General features: G+C 43.2%; 1 protein-coding gene across 1 annotated transcript; it reads right to left on the bottom strand.

Annotated features, from left to right (window-relative positions):
• Positions 1-7959: 7959 nt before the first annotated feature.
• LOC148012015 ((R)-mandelonitrile beta-glucosyltransferase-like) lies at positions 7960-10313 on the bottom strand. The gene is made up of 2 exons (XM_087669256.1): positions 9720-10313; positions 7960-9623 (listed from the first exon to the last, which is right to left on the bottom strand). The coding sequence occupies exons 1-2, from the start codon at positions 10228-10230 to the stop codon at positions 8626-8628; spliced, it is 1509 nt and encodes a 502-aa protein (XP_087525382.1). The 5' UTR covers positions 10231-10313; the 3' UTR covers positions 7960-8625.
• Between the last annotated feature and the right edge of the window lie 5724 nt (positions 10314-16037).

The raw sequence follows: 16037 nt of genomic DNA, 5'->3' as shown, positions 1-16037 counted from the left end.
TGGAGTAAGGAAGACCAGGGATATTTTGAGAGCACCTGGGAGTGAACCTACTTTGCGCAGGTCTACCAGAGCTAGGTATCCTGTGGATAGGCTGAAATATGATGGATTTACAGCCATTCACTATGCCTATATGGTCAAAGTGATACAGGAACCAGAACCCACTTCTTTTGAGCAAGCCATGGGAAAAGAAAAATGGGAGAAAGCCATGGATGAAGAAATGGATGCCTTGGAAGCAAATGCCACATGGAAATTGGTACCTTTGCCTAAAGATAAGCATGCAATTGGTTGTAAGTGGGTTTATAAGGTGAAACACAATGCAGATGGTTCTGTGAATAGATACAAGGCAAGATTAGTAGTCAAGGGATATGCACAAACATATGGCATTGATTATGAAGAAACATTCAGTCCGGTTGCAAGGATGGCAACCATAAGAGTAGTCATTGCTATGGCTGCATCAAAGGGATGGTCTTTACATCAGATGGATGTAAAGAATGCCTTCTTGCATAGTGATTTGCAAGAAGAGGTCTATATAGAGCAGCCACCAGGTTATGTGCATGTTGTTCATCTTGAGTTTGTTTGGAGGTTGAAGAAAGCATTGTATGGCTTGAAGCAAGCACCTAGAGCATGGTCTGACAAGATAGGATAGTATCTTGTCAATATTGGCTTTCAGATTTCCAAGGGAGATTTCTCACTTTATGTGAGAGAAACAGAGGAAGGTATTATGCTACTTGTCATTTATGTTGATGATTTGATTATGACAGGTGACAGTGATGAAGATATTCTTCATGTGAAAATGCTATTGAAGCAGAAGTTTGAGATGAAGGATTTGGGAGAGCTGCGTTATTTCTTGGGCATTGAGGTGATTAGATCACCAATTGGGATACAACTCTTGCAGAGGCAGTATGGATTGGACATGCTGTCCAAAGATGGGATGAGAGGCTGTAAGCCTATTTCAGTTCCTTTGGAGCAGAATGTGAAGCTGAGCGCAGATGCAGGTGAGCTTCTGGAAGACCCTACTATGTACAGACGCATAGTATGAAGTTTAATTTATATGACTATTACTAGGCCAGATTTGAGCTATGTTATTGAATTGGTAAGTTAGTTTATGCAGGCTCCAAGGAAATCGCATTTGGATGCGGCTAGACACATACTCAGGTATGTGAAGTCAACATTGCAGTATGGACTACTTTATGAGACTGGGGTTCAGATACAGTTGCATGGATACACTGATGCTGATTGGGCTGGTAGTATTTCTGATAGACGATCTACCAGTGGATATGTGTTCTCTTTTGGGAGTGCTGCAATCACTTGGAGCAGCAAGAAACAGCCTACAGTTGCCTTGTTGAGCACAGAGGCTGAGTACAGGGGCGCAGCAATGGCTGCATGTGAGGTAGCTTGGTTGCATAAGCTACTTTATGATATGCATCAGCCTACAGATGGGCCAGTTGTCATTTATTGTGACAACATGAGTAGTATACACTTGGCAAATAACCCAGTCTATCATGCTAGAACAAAGCACATTGAGGTGCACTATCACTATGTGCGGGAGAGGGTTTTACTAGGTCTTATTGATCTAGTTTATGTCAGCACAGAGGATCAGGTAGCTGACATATTTACGAAGGCATTGGGCGCAGACAAGCTGCGCAAGTTCAGAGACCTGCTTGGTGTGCAGGAATTGGGATTGAGCTCGAGGGGGAGTGTTGAGATATCGAGCTCCACTTGTGATATGCCAGGGTGACCGTTGTGCATTTATGTCACCGACTTGTTAGCTGTAGATGCGGTTGGTACACCGTCCATGAATAATAGCTAGATGACAGCTATCCTTATCTACTCTAGTTCGTGGCTCAGTTAGTATGCCACCTTAGTTAGTTGAGTTTGGTTTGAGACCCATATATAGGGTTCTTCTATTTCTATGTACAAGAGTTCTTTTTGGCTTACACAACTAAGAAGAGGAAAACTGTTTTCAACCTCCACCTTTGTGTGTATTCCCCCATTGTGCAAGCAAGAAAGCTACAAGTGAGACTCCTTCCTTCTCTCCCACAATCTTGACATCCCCCCCCCCCCCCCGACTGAGCCATCCAAAGTAGTCGCCTCCCACCCTGGTTGCCATCCTGACCGGCCGTGAGGAGAGAAGGATAAGGAGAGGATAAGAAGGAGTGAGGGGAGAGAAGAAGAAGGAGTGAGGGAACATAAGGGAAGAAGAGGGAAAGAAGGAGAAGGAGGGAAGAGAAAGGAGGGAAGAGAAAGAAGGAGGGAGAGAGAGGAGGAGGAGGAGAGAGAGAGAGAAGGAGAAGGAGAGGATAAGAAGGAGTGAGGAGAAAAAAGAAAAGAGAAAGAGAGAGAGAAGGAGGAGTGAGGAGAGAGAAGAAGGAGTGAGGGAAGAGAAGGGAAGAAGAGGGAAAGAAGGAGAAGGAGGAAAGAGAAAGAAGGAGGGAGAGAGAGAGAAGTAGAAGAAGAGAAGGAGTAGGAGAGAGGTAGAGGAAGAGGGAAGTAGAGGGAGAGTAATAGAAGAGAAGGAGTAGGAGAGAGGTAGAAGAAGAGGAAGAAGAGGGAGAGAAGGAGGAGAGGAGAAGAAGAAGGGAAAGGAGAGAGGTAGAGGAAGAAGAAGAAGTGGTAGAGGGAGAGGGAGAGGGAGAGGGAGAGGGAGAGAGGAGAGAGGAGTGAAGTAGTAGAAGAAGGAAAAGAGGAAGAAGTAGAAGGAGAAAGAAGTGGGAGAAGGAGAAGAAGAGAGAGAGAAGGAGAGAAAGAGAGAGTAGAGGAATAAGAGAGAATTAGGAGAAGGGAAGGAGAGGGAGAGAGAGTAGGAGAGTAAGAAAAACAAAGAAGAAGAAAAGAGAGAGAGAGAGAAAGAAGGAGGAGAGGAGGAAAAGAAGAAGAAGAGAAAGAAAGAGAGTAACTGCTACAAGTCACCCAAACCACTCTCCTGGCAATGAACCCCATCCGGTGGTCTCTCCCAACCAAACGTGTCAACCCGAAACCCATCAAGGTCCGGTCTGCCTAATCTCCGCGAGGCGAATGGCTCCCAAGAAGAAAGTCACGGGAAGCATAGGCGCCCAAGCCACCGGTAATGCTGGAGGGGCGAGCAGGACGACCAATACAGCACACACGAATCAAACCCAGGTTTTAACCTTTAAAATTAGTTAGGTATTATGTCTCGTGGAAAAGATGAAATGGTTTGCGACGTGCATGGAACAAGAGGTTTGCGACGTGCATGGAACAAGAACGAGTCTTAGGGTTTTATGTACTCTAAGAACTAAGTTGCATGCGCGAACGGAAGAGTTTGGAATTCACATAAAATGATAAGGTTATCATCTTACCTCACATGAAATGATAGCTTTTACTCACATAAAATGATAGGGTTATCACCTTACTTCACATAAAATGATGGCTTTTTAACATGTTCAGTGTATGAATAGTCGATTGGAATTCACGTTTCGCAATCATGGTTAAAAGAAACACATGAAATGTTAATTTCTGTTCATGAGATGCACTTGCATCGTTAGAAAAAACCCTAGACTTTCATAGACGCAAGTCACATGTGTTCCGGTGCATTAGAAATAAGTATTCGTTCCCAAGAATAAAGAGAGATCAAAGTCATTTAGGAGGTACAACTATACTAACCGCACAATGTGCACGATGGTTAAGGTTGATTGGGAAATCGTGCATAGAGCTGCACTAAGAAAATTGGAAGGATCGTATGCATCTAGATTGCATCTTGAAAGTCTAAATGAAAAATCATGTGTTTCCATGTGTGTTAACTGAGCTTGGTTGGAATTAGAGATTAAAAGACCTTGGTTGGGCTGCGAATAAAGCATGTTCGTTGCCTTGACTGACCAGCTAATGCTTGAGTTATGTACTAAAATACCCTAAGGTAAAACCCAAGGGAAAAGGGCAAGTATAAGTCAACTTACCAAGACCATTTGCTTGCGCATCTTGTTCGAAATTATTGGGATCTCGCCAAGTCGTGAAAAGACCCAGGATTGGGTGCTGGGGAGCATCCAGGAAAAAGGGAGTCACACCTTAGCAGTCGGTCGCACAAACGACCTCCGAAAATGTTCGTGCTTGTACTTAGATACATTATTTGATCTCTTTGCTCAAGGAACTAATCCAAGGAAAATACTTAATGCTTCAAATTGAAAGCCTAGAGGGAGAGGCAGGAACAGTTACCTCTCACTGTCTTCCTAGCCCTATCAAAGGGGGTTGTTAGCCGTGCCGGGCATATGGACCTAACCCGCCGCGAGAGGTCTCTCCGTGGGTAGTGCTTGGAGCGAGAGGACGCTTGGGTGCCAGGGGAGGCTCTGGCTATAAATCCCTTGCCTCCGGATTCCGCACAAGAGGCCGACGTGACTCGAGATGGGATCTCGAGCCCCGTGTACTAGTCTATGGACGGAACTTGAAGCAGCGATCCTATAGATTTCTGGGATGGCCTTCGGGCATGATATTGGATGTAATCCAGGACTATGATAAATAAAGAATAAATACTTGAGAAAGAGGAACTTGCTTGACATTGTTTTTGTGTTAGTCCCTAAGTTACGTGAAGGAACCCGTGATTAATTTGTTTAATTAAAGAAGCTGATTTTGCATGTCAAAACGTAATGTGTTAGGTAATTAGATAATTAAAGCAAAGTGAAGAAAGTGCAGTGGACGTGACTTAGGTCCGTCCTACGGAAGGGTGGTCCCGGTCAGTTGGGAACTTTTCTCAAATGATGAGATGATAAGACAATGAAGACCTAGTGTCAGAAGATGTAGAATTTCCGGTTTATTCTGTTTTAGGGGAAAGAAATGGGGCTATGCCATACGGCAGAGAGGTTGAGCTTCGCATCCCTCTCATTTCCCATTCTCCATGAACCAAGTGCAGCATGAATCCGCATCGACTCCGTTGTTCCTACACCAAGTGGTATAACTGTGTCACAACTCTATAGAAACAAAAATTGTATCCTTTTTCATTAATTTGTCTATATAATGATTTATTAAATTTATTTCATTTGCGCTAATTAGATATAAAGAAAAGTGCATTGGAGCTGGCCACTGATGAGTGGTCACAGGTTATGATGGACCCACGCGGTGGGTTAGAGAAAAGATAGTTCACACTTCCACCTATATGGCCCGATTGGGCGCCTGTGACTAGAACTCACGCATATCAGGGTTAGACTCGCACACAGAAAGGATTGATGCCTTGAAGTGTGGGCTAGATCCACCAAAATAGATAGTTACAATCAACAAGATGGCATGATCATGAAATGCTTGTATAATGTGCATGTGTGAGCTGAAAGCTTGAAATGCACATTTCTTTGCATAGGAAAGTCACATGAAGATTCGGATACCATTTTTGCGATGTACACGGAAAAAGCTTTCATATGACACCCATATTGGGGGGCTCCCTAAATTTTAGGAGATTCCTAAATTTCTGTAAATGCCCCGAACAACGTAGTATGCTTAACAATTATGATATTCGCTTTTTTCGAGATTTAATATAAAAGAGAATGAACACTTAAAGCTGAAAATGAAAATTACTCACAAAATTACAGCCATGAAAATGTAAAAGTAATGGAGACAAGATTGAGGGTTGAAGATGGGCAATCCCCCCCCCCCCCCCCCCCCCCCGAAGGAATGTATTTCTGCTCAACCCAAGTCCCTTAGGGAAGAGCTCAGTTACAATCAACCTGAGAGTGAGAAGAAGTAATTCTCACTCTCACAAGATCATGCAAAGATGTACAAACACACATGCATTATCTATTATGCAATGATAAGAACTGATTTCTTTACAGTATGAGAGAAGAAAAATGGGAAATCAGCCTTCTCCATCGTTGAACAGTAGTACATGGATAGGGCTTGCTTCTTGTTGCTAAAATGGAAGAAAGAGCTTGAAAAGGAGGTGCTGTAATGAATTTACAGGCTTGATGTCCTGTAAAACAGCAGTGATAGAAGAGGGAATATGGAGGAATTTGATAATGGAGAAGTGGGGGATGATGATGGGGATGGATGGGGCCAGTTTCTAGCTATCTGTGGGTGATGTACATGAGTTTACAGCAAAGAAAAATGATGCTGAATGAAGAAAAACGAGCTCTTATTTATAGGAGAGGGAAGAGCTAGTACAAAAGGGAAAAGTGGAGTAGCACAAGACAAGTGTCCAGCCACATGTCATGAGATGTGACAAGTGGTGGGACACTTGGAAACTTGTGTGACAAGTGTCTTGACACTTGTCTCTTCTCTATGGCCTTCCTTTTTGGGTTGAATACTGTCAAGAATAGAAACAACCAAATTTAGTAAGCACAATCAGAGTACAGAACTTACTATTTTTAGAATGATATCCCTATTTTTTAGGACTAGCATTTTTAGGCTAATTCGAGGCTTCTAAAATGTAGGGACCTCCTAAAATTTAGGGACCCCCCCAATATGGGTGTCATATGAAAGCTTTTTCCGTGTACATCGCAAAAATGATATCCGAATCTTCATGTGACTTTTCTATGCAAAGAAATGTGCATTTCAAGCTTTCAGCCCACACATGCACATTATACAAGCATTTCATGATCATGCCATCTTGTTGATTGTAACTGTCTGTTCTGGTGGATCTAGCCCATACTTCAAGGCATCAATCATTTTTCTGTGCGAGTCTAACCCTGATATGCGTGAGTTCTAGTCACAGGCGCCCAATCAGGCCATATAGGTGGAAGTGTGAACTATCTTTTCTCTAACCCACCGCGTGGGTCCACCATAACTTGTGACCACTCATCAGTGGTGGCTAGCTCCAATGCACTTTTCTTTATATCTAATTAGTGCAAAGGAAATAAATTTAATAAATCATTATATAGACAAATTAATGAAAAATGATATAAATTTTGTTTCTATAGAGTTGTGACAAACTGGAGCTCGATGCTAGCTCCTTCCTAGAGACTTTACTGATAGAAAAAGGACCCTGACATCAGGTCGATCCCAAGTGGGAACGACTGGATACTTTTGCTCAGGGCAGACTCGGGAGGACCTAGATCGCAAACCCTGTGTCATTCCCTGCGAGTGCCAGGCGGAGCCTTCTAGACCCTCCTCCCGATGGGCTACTAAGACGTGTCCCACAAGCAAACAAACGAGCATGTTACACTCAAGGATACTTCAAGAACAATATACAAGTATGGATACCCATCTAAGTCATTGAATCATCCTTAGACTACGATTTGCATAGATGCATGATTGAGTTAATCTCAAAGAAAAGTAAGAATTAGTTATCCTCTCAAAGGGAGGTTCACATGCTTAAGATGATGATCCAAGTTCTTAACCTATACATAGAGGAGCACTTTCCTTGGTATTTGGTATCCATTGTAGAACTTGATGAAGCATTGCAACAACTTGGTGCTAAATCTCATTGGTGCAACTTCAAAAGAGCTAGAAAGTATCATGGATGAAACCTACTCTAATGCTCATTTGGTGAGATTTTGATACATCAACAAACCAATTTGAGATAAAAGAGACAACTAGCTAAAACATGACTTTTTCTAAGAACAAGTTTTTGCAAACACCCTCCTTACTAAGGCTTTTTTGCCAAGGCATTTGATTTCTTGACTCAAGATGTTCTTCGAGGAGACTTGGCTATGGTTTTAAATTCTCTTCACATTTTTCTTTCATATGTCATCTCTACCTGCTAAGAAATGTAGGTTAGGAGTGATTTTTACCTTCAGAGGGGCCAAGAAAGTAGATTAAGTCTTTGAAGTATCTTGTAAAGTCCGAACAAAGGTGATCTAAATCTCTATCCTTCGAGATACTAAAATTACTTGGTTACCTTATTTAATGTAATGTGCATTATAAAAAAACTACTTGCTTTGTATCACTCTTTCTTGTTGGCCATATGTAAAGCCAAAAAATCCTTCTATTAATATATGGTATAAGAAATACCATAATCTAGAAAAACTTTCAAAAAATCGAGAAAAAGCAAGACCTAAGATGACGAAACTCATGGGAATATGGAAAAGAAGAAGCTTGAGGGAACTTTTTTATTTACGCGAAAATAGTGGTCAAATGTATCAAGGGAACTTTACAGCCTTACGAGAAGATAACTGGCTCTAGCAAGGCCTTTTAGCTTACGGATGATCCGCTTACTTGCCTCATCTTTACTATTTACTATGTCCTCCAAAACCTTCTAGTGTTTTTACAAGACCAAAAAGGTGAAACAAATATTTCTCCAAGGCCCTTGCAAACAGGACACAAGTAGCAGGCAACCGGCAACCAGAAATCCTGTCTCAAGTAGGCGCCTTGATCATAATTATAAGTCTCCAAAGCATGAAATACTTCTTTGCAAAAGGAGCATCTGTCCACACAGCAAGCTTGAGGATGCTTTCATGTCCAAAATTAGGCATGCTGTGTAACCTATTGATGAGCTTAGTAGTGGACCACTGGTGGTTTTGATGCAGTTGCTGCCTGTAGCTGCAGCTAGGTGACCCAGCTTCCAAGTCCTCTTGCTATATTGCCCACCTCATTCGCAGTCTAGTTCTTCTCTGTATTACTATTGTAATTATGTGCAGAGATTGTTTGTTTCATTCTTCGCAAGGTCTGTACCATCAACAGGAAGCTGCAGCCAATGTAATTAGCAGGCCATGTTACCGGCTATTAACTGTACAAAACTTGAGATTAAGAAACTCAGTCAGCTTGATAATCTTGAGATAGCTTGTAGAGATCTTGTATGAAGGCCTTCAAATTCGTCTTGGAGGTGCCACCCTCCAGAGTTGCCTTGTGCAAAAGTTCAATCATCTCTGAGACCTTTCTAGCAAAGCTTCCTTCTTTCCCTTGCATTACATATCTCACTGCCTCGGCTATGGCTGCCCTAAGCACCCTACCCTCTCCATCCTTCTTAACACTTATGCCCACCTGCCAATCCTCCTCTATGAGCTTCTTGTTAATCCCTTGATCAGCTCTCTGTGGCCAAGCTATGATGGGAACTCGGCCTAAACACAGTGCTTCCAGGGTGGAATTCCAGCCACAGTGGCTCAAGAACGCACCGGTGGCTGTGTGGGCCAAGACACGCATCTGAGGCGCCCAGGATACCACCAAGCCCCTCTGTGCAGTTCTCTCTAGGAAGCCTTCGGGCAGGATGTCCTGGAAGGAGCTCTCAGATGCTGCAGCCATGCCGAGCACCGAGCCTGGTCTGATGACCCAGAGGAAGTTGGGCTGACTGTCTTCCAATCCCAATGCGAGCTCCAGCAAATCTTCTCTCTTGAATTTTGAGTCGCTACCAAAGGCCACATAGACCACAGAGGCATTGTCTTTTCCATCCAGCCATTGCAGGCATGAATAGTCCTCCTTATAAATGCTGGGTGAGAGCTGCAGTAATAAGGGACCTGCATCAGGGGTAGGACTCCCGAGTTCCTGCAGTATCAAGGGCCCAACTGCATAGGCTTGGACATGGTCGGCTAGAAGGGCATCAAAGGTGCTGGGCTCCAGATCATAGACGCTGTTGACAAGCACTCTGTATGCGCTTGTGGCCTGCCCATAGGTGTTTGCGATCCGGTCACAGATCTTCTTGATCTTCTCTTCATCAAAGTCAGGGCCAAGGGAAGGGATGAACTCTCGAGGGTAGTCCGAGGCTCGCATGGGGGGCACACCGGGTATACAAGAGATCCAGGTCTCCTCTCGGCTGCCTGCATCAGATAAGATATGGAAGGTTACTAAGGTATTCGTAACTATGAGCCTCTCTCTCTCTCTCTCTCTCTCTCTCTCTCTCTCTCTCATGATACCTTGGAAGGGTATGTAGCCCTCCTCATGGAGCTTGTGGTGGTAGAAGCCAATGGCGTAGATGATGGCCATGGAGGACCACAGCTCGACCCTGGGCAGGCCAAACGTGGCGGCCGGAGGGGCGGTCCAGGGACAGAAGGTGCCGGACACGAGGCAGGTCGGACGAGGCCCAGGACCGCCGGCGAGCCTGCCCAGAAGGTCCTGCAGGCCCTGCTGCATCACAGGGATGGAGGCCAGCATGTCCTCGAAGGTGGGTGTGAAGGAAGGGTCGTCGGCGGGCAGACCGTCCGGGATAACCTCCACCTTTATGTTGGCGGGCTCCGACGATCCGGCGCGCCGCAGTCGGGCGTGCCCGTACGCGCCGTAGACCATGGTGACGTGCACGCCGGCGGCCGCCAGGATGCGCGCCAGCTGCGCCATTGGCACCAGATGGCCCTGCCCCGTCCATGGCACCACCACCGCGTGCGGCACGCCCATTCCTCTCCCTGCTGCTTCCCCGTTCTCCCCCGCCATCGCTCTGACAAATTCTATTTCCGCCTCGTCTCTCACACTCAGAAGACCATTAGACTAATCCAGTTACCCTAGTATCCCGACTCAATGATTCCCGATTCCCCCTTATCTTTTACCACCCTCCGTGTGTGGCAGGTGTCTCGAGGCGCGTTTGTACCACATGTTTCGTCGCTTCCAAGTTCCCCTTTTTCCTATCCTCGACTTTTTGGGAAAAAACAAATAGAAACATTATAATTTACAAACGTAAAATTTTGCAATATCTTACTTCTTATCTTACTACTATATTATTTTATATGTTCGGAAAGCCCCAAACTTTTAGAGGGCTTCCCAAATCTCCCCCCTTTTCTAAACCTCCCTCCTCTTTCCCTCCCTTCTTTATCACATGTTATATCTCATTTTCTCTTTCTCTCCCTTTTTTCATTAAAGCCTCCCCTCCCCGCCCTCCCCCACCTTCCTTTTTTAAATTAAAACCCTCTCTCCTCTCTTTCACTTATAATCTCTCTCTTTTTTTCCCCCCTCCCCTTTTAAATTAAATTCCTCGCCCCTCCCCCCGCTCTCTCTCATATGTAGGGCTAAGGTTCTCTCTCTCTCTCTCTCTCTCTCTCTCTCTCTCTCTCTCTCTCTCTCTTTCTCCTTATGTTAATTAAACAAAAAAATTTACATTTAAAAGTTTAATGAGAGAGAGAGAGAGAAATATACAAAGAGTAAAAAAGAAAGAAGAGAAGAGGGAGGGAGAGAGAGAAGGGGAACAGAGAGAGGAAATATAAAATTTAAGAGAGAGAGAGAGAGAAAAAGAAAATAAAAAAGAGAGGAAAGAGGGGAAGAGAGAGAGAGAGAGAAATGAAAAAAGAAGAGAAAGAATTTGAACACAGTGAGAGAATTATAGAGAGAGGAAAGATAAAATTTAAAAGAAAGAAAGAAAATTATAGAGAGATGAAATATAAAATTTGAGAGACAGAGAGAAAGAGGAAAAGAAAAAAGGAAAAGAGAGGAGAGAGGGGTGGAGAGAGATAGAGAGAAGAAAATGATAGAGAAAACAAGAAGAAGAAGAGAAAGAATTTGAACACAGAGAGAATTATAGAGAGAGGAAAGATAAAATTTAAAAGAAAGAGAAAAAGAAAAAATTTAAAGAGAAAAAAAGAAAAAGAAAAAAAAAAGAAACTTTCTTTTTAATTAAAATAGAGAGAGAGAGAGAGAGAGAAATATACAAAGAGCAAAAAAGAAAGAAGAGGAGAGGGAGGGAGAAAGAGGGGGAGCAAAGAGAAAGAGAATTATAGAGAGAGGAAATATAAAATTTAAGAGAGAAAGAGAGAGAGGAAAAGAAAAAAGGAAAAGAGAGGAGAGAGGGAGGAGAGAGACATAGAGAAGAAAATGAGAGAGAGAAAATAAGAAGAAGAGAGAGAATTTGAACACAGAGAGAGAATTATAGAGAGAGAAAATATAAAATTTAAAAGAAAGATAAAATAAAAAATTTAAAGAGAAAAAAAAGAAAAGAGAGGAGAGAGAAGGAAAAGAGAGGAGAGGGGGGAGAGAGAGAGAGAGAGAAGAAGAAAAAGGAAGAGAGATGGGAAAAAAGATAAAAGAGAAAAGTTTTTTTTAATTTAAATATTTTTTGAGAATGAGAGAAAGGAAGAAAGAAGGAGAGAGGGAAGAGAGAGAGAGAGAGAGAGAGAGAGAGAGAGAAGATATAATTTAAAAGAGAGAGAATGAGTGAACAAAAATATAAAATTTAAAAGAGAGAGAGGGAGAGAAGAAAAAATGGAAAATTTAGAGAAAGGGAAGACGAAGAAAAGGGGACGAAGAGAGAGAGAGAGAATATAAACATAAAGAGAGAATTATATATAGGGAAAAGATAAAATTTACATACTTTAAGAGAGAGTAAAGGGGGGGGGGGAAGAAAGTGAAAGAAGAAAAAGAAAAAGAAAAAGAAAAAGAAAAAGAAGAAGAAGAAGAAGAAGGAATGAGAGAGAGAGAGAGAGAGAACATGTAGAGAGAATTATAAAGAGAGAAAAGATAAAATAGAGGAGAAAGAGAGAAGGAAAAGAGAGAGAGAGAGAGAGAGAGAGAGAACATGTAGAGAGAATTATAGAGAGAGAAAATATAAAATAGAGGAGAAAGAGAGAAGGAAAAGAGAGGAGAGAGAGAAGAAAAACGCAAAGAGAATAAAAGGAGAGAGAGAGAGAGAAAAGAAAAAATTTAAAAAGAGAATGAAGAGATAGAGAGAGAGAAGAAGAAAAAAAAAGGAAAAAAGAGGAGAGTGAGAGAGAAGAAAAGCGGGGAGAGAAAAAAGGGAGAGAGAGAACCAGGAGAGGAGAAAAATAATCTAAAATAGAAGGCAGAGAGAGAGAGAGAGAGAGAGAGAGAGAATTAGACATAGGGAATTTGGAGGAGGAGAGAGAGAGAGAGAGAGGAAAAAGAGGAAAGAGAAAGATGAGAAATGGATTGTTGAGTGAAGTTGACATACGATAGCACAGCTACTTCACTCGCCGCTTCAAGGCAGCAAAGCTGTTGCGAAGTGGCCTAGTGTTCCGTATGCGTGAAGCATGCGCGGAACGCTAGTTTACACTATATAGCAATATAGAAGAAGGAGAACAAGAGAGAGTTCAAAAAGTTTGAAAGAGCTCATTAAATGCACCTATTCAGGTGACCAAAGAGGTTTGGAGGTTCTATAGGGTTCTTGCTATCACATTTCATGGGTCGTGGGTCACTACTAATTCCTTGGCTCTTTCTAATTCCTTCTCTTCTTCAAGAGTGGCCTCGACTAATTTGATAGATACTTTAACAATAAACTTTTCCCTACCTTCGTTATCAAAGGTGGCTAATTTTGGCACTTCTAATAGCACTTGGTGAATGCTACTAGGTTCAATGACTCACGTGTTGTGGGCCATGGAATCATTTTCTTCTCAATTTGGTGGTCACTCTAATGCCTAATCTTGAAGAATAGCTATTATGTGCTCTGGTTGATTCACTTCATCTTCTATGGTTGGGCTTGCCATGGGGATCTAGGTTGATGATTTCTTGTTGGATGCATGTCATGAGTCTTGAGCTTTTGTGGCTTTGCTACGAGTCTTTTGGTATTTTCCTTTGCTTTCAACTACACTCTCTTGATTGCCTATTCCTCTACGTCTCGTGAGGGTTCAAGCTGCTTTGATGTTCTTGTGTACATGAGGGACACATGTGGTATTGATATGGTTGGGGGTTTCTAGGATACTTGTTTCTCTCTTGTCTCAATGGACCCTTGATGATTTACTATATGATTCTCATTAATGCACATTTGAATCCTATTAATGTGGCTTTGGTTGCAATTGTTTTCCTCTCTACTTCCTTGCTTACTACTAATATGGATCCAAGCATCTTCGCTAGATCATGGATGGCCTTTATAACAAAGGCATTGAGATTCTTATTACCCATTTTCCATCCATCTCCACTTTCTAGCATTGCCACTTGGATCCTACTTATCATGGAGTTGTACTTGTGGCAAAAATAAAAGCTTGTGTTAACTTTGCTTGGATTTCATAGTACGGTCTAGGATATCCACTAGGCTTACACCATCATGGGTGAACACCTTTTATTTGTCCATCATCCCTGGTATTGCATAGATGTCCATTTTTTGTCTCTCCTCCTTTTTGTTTAGCAAGCCCAAGGCTTTATGGACCACCTTGGTATGAGCAAGATTTCCACTTATTGTTGACCATTACCATTATTGTTGACCATTACCATCATTCATAATGACTGCTCCACTATTTCTATCAAGGTTTTTAGGTCATGAGAAATGCCATGTACTTTTCATAATTCACCTCTTGTTAGAAGTTTTTCATGTAGATGTCTAACCTCTCCTCTCTCTCTCTCTCTCTCTCTCTCTCTCTCTCTCTCTCTCTCTCTCTCAAAAGCCCTAAAAATTTTTAGAGCAAATGCCTCTCTCTTTGGTTATCTCTCTCTCTCTTTCCTCTCTTTTCTCCTCTCTCTCTCTCCCTCTCTTTTCTCCTCTCTCTCTCTCTCCCCCCTTTTGTGTTGGCTACCTCCCTCGGTGTATTTGTTGGCCGCCTCTTGTCTACTGGCCATTGACCGTCTGTTGTGGCGCCTAATCACCCCCCCTCCTTTCTAGCTGGCATTGTTGTCCTACCTCCTGCATTTTGCCTACCACTCTCCTACCTCCCGCCTCCTTGCTAGCTGCTCTTTTGCCTCCCTTGTATATATGTGTGTGTATATATATAGAGGGCCGCGGTTGCCCTACCAATCAGCTATCTACCATCTCCTCTTGTTCTAGACCAACTCGGCCTTGTACTCCACCAGCTCGCCCTCTACTACCTGTGCACTCATAGTCCCCTCCGCCCTCTACAACTTGTGTTGCCCACCAACACTTCACCCGCGCTAGCCTGCTTGTCTTCTCATCCTAGTTACTGATGCCCCTCCTCCTACTTCTTGATGCTTGCTCCTTGCTCCAGCTGCTACTAATGCCCTCCGCACATAGCTGAGCACTCCAGTAGCTACACACACACGCACACACACACTCCAAGTCCCTTCTCCCACTTCCTGCTCCAACTACTAACACCTCTGCACATAGTTGAGCACTCCATTGGTCACACTATCGTGTAGAGAGAGAGAGAGAGAGAGAGAGAGAGAGAGAGAGAGAGAGAGAGAGAGAGAGAGCCCTAATGGCCCCCTCACCCTCCTACCAGGAGTCATGAGAACACACACACACACACACACACACACACACATAGAGGATAGGTGGATTGTTAAGAGCACGAAATCAATCAAGATTTGCACTAGAATATTAATAACAATTGATTGAGGACGAAATTTCCATAGCAAAGAATTTGCAACATTATTTGTTGAGACCCAGATAGCTAATTAAGTAAATTGGTGTTCATGCTCTTACAATAGGCACAGCTACTACAGTCCTAATGCAGTTGCTACTTCTTCGACGTACTTGGCATGATCAACTCCATTCTAAGGATAACAGGTTATAAGAAGTGCTTCTTGGACTCCAACATGAACATAGGCAATGCCCTCCACATTTCTATAAAAGTGCTCCACTGCCTACACTATTGCCTGGAGATGTATATGCATATTTGGTTACATGTCCCTTCTCCTACTTGCTTCCTGATGCCCAATCCATGTTCCAACTCTATTGACACCCTCTACACATAGGTGAGCACTCCATTGGTTGTGCTATCACCACATGGCAAGAGAGAGAGATGGCTATGGCGAGAGAATGCACCTCTTTAGTTTCTTGCATTTAATGAGCTCTTTCAACTTTTTAAACTCTCTATTGTTCTTCTTCATGCCTCTTTGGTCACCTAAATAGGTATATTTTATGAGCTCTTTTAACCTTTTGAACTCTCTGTTGTTCTTCTTATTCTTCCCTCGTCTCATCATAGCCATCTCTCTCTCTCTCTCTCTCTCTCTCTCTCTCTCTCTCTCGTCTACATGATAGTGCATCCAATGGAGCACTCAACTATGTGCAGAGGGCGTCGTTAGTTGGAGTCGGAAGTGGGAGAAGGGACTTGAAGTGAGGTGGGTGTGTGTGTGTGTGTGTTTGTGTGTGTATGTGTAATAGTGAGCTACTCGGGCGCCTAGCTATGTGTGGAGGGCATCGGTAGAGTTGGTGCAAGGAGCAAGCATCAAGAAGCATGAGGAGGGGCATTGGTAACCAGGAGGAGAAGACCAGCAAGCGACTGCGGGTGAAGTGTTGGTGGGCAACACAGGGCATAGAGGGCGGAGGGGACTGCAAGTGCACATGTAGTAGAGGGCGAGCTCGTGGAGCACAAGGCCAAGTTGGGCTAGCACACGAGCAGATGGTAGAT

The sequence above is a fragment of the Lygodium microphyllum genome, chromosome 27 (genome assembly GCF_053477565.2).
Source record: "Lygodium microphyllum isolate KBCC chromosome 27, Lygodium_microphyllum_v1.1.10, whole genome shotgun sequence".
In the NCBI taxonomy this organism is placed as follows: Eukaryota; Viridiplantae; Streptophyta; class Polypodiopsida; order Schizaeales; family Lygodiaceae; genus Lygodium; species Lygodium microphyllum.
The sequence above is the reverse complement of the archived record's forward strand: the minus strand, read 5'-3'. Positions and strand labels throughout refer to the sequence as shown.

Excerpts from the sequence above, each read along its gene's own strand:
- LOC148012015 (XM_087669256.1), bottom strand. The coding sequence starts at position 10,230 with ATGGCGGGGGAGAACGGGGAAGCAGCAGGGAGAGGAATGGGCGTGCCG. Across the intron at positions 9,624-9,719 it reads GGGCTACATACCCTTCCAAG|GCAGCCGAGAGGAGACCTGG; the intron begins GTATCATGAGAG and ends TATCTGATGCAG.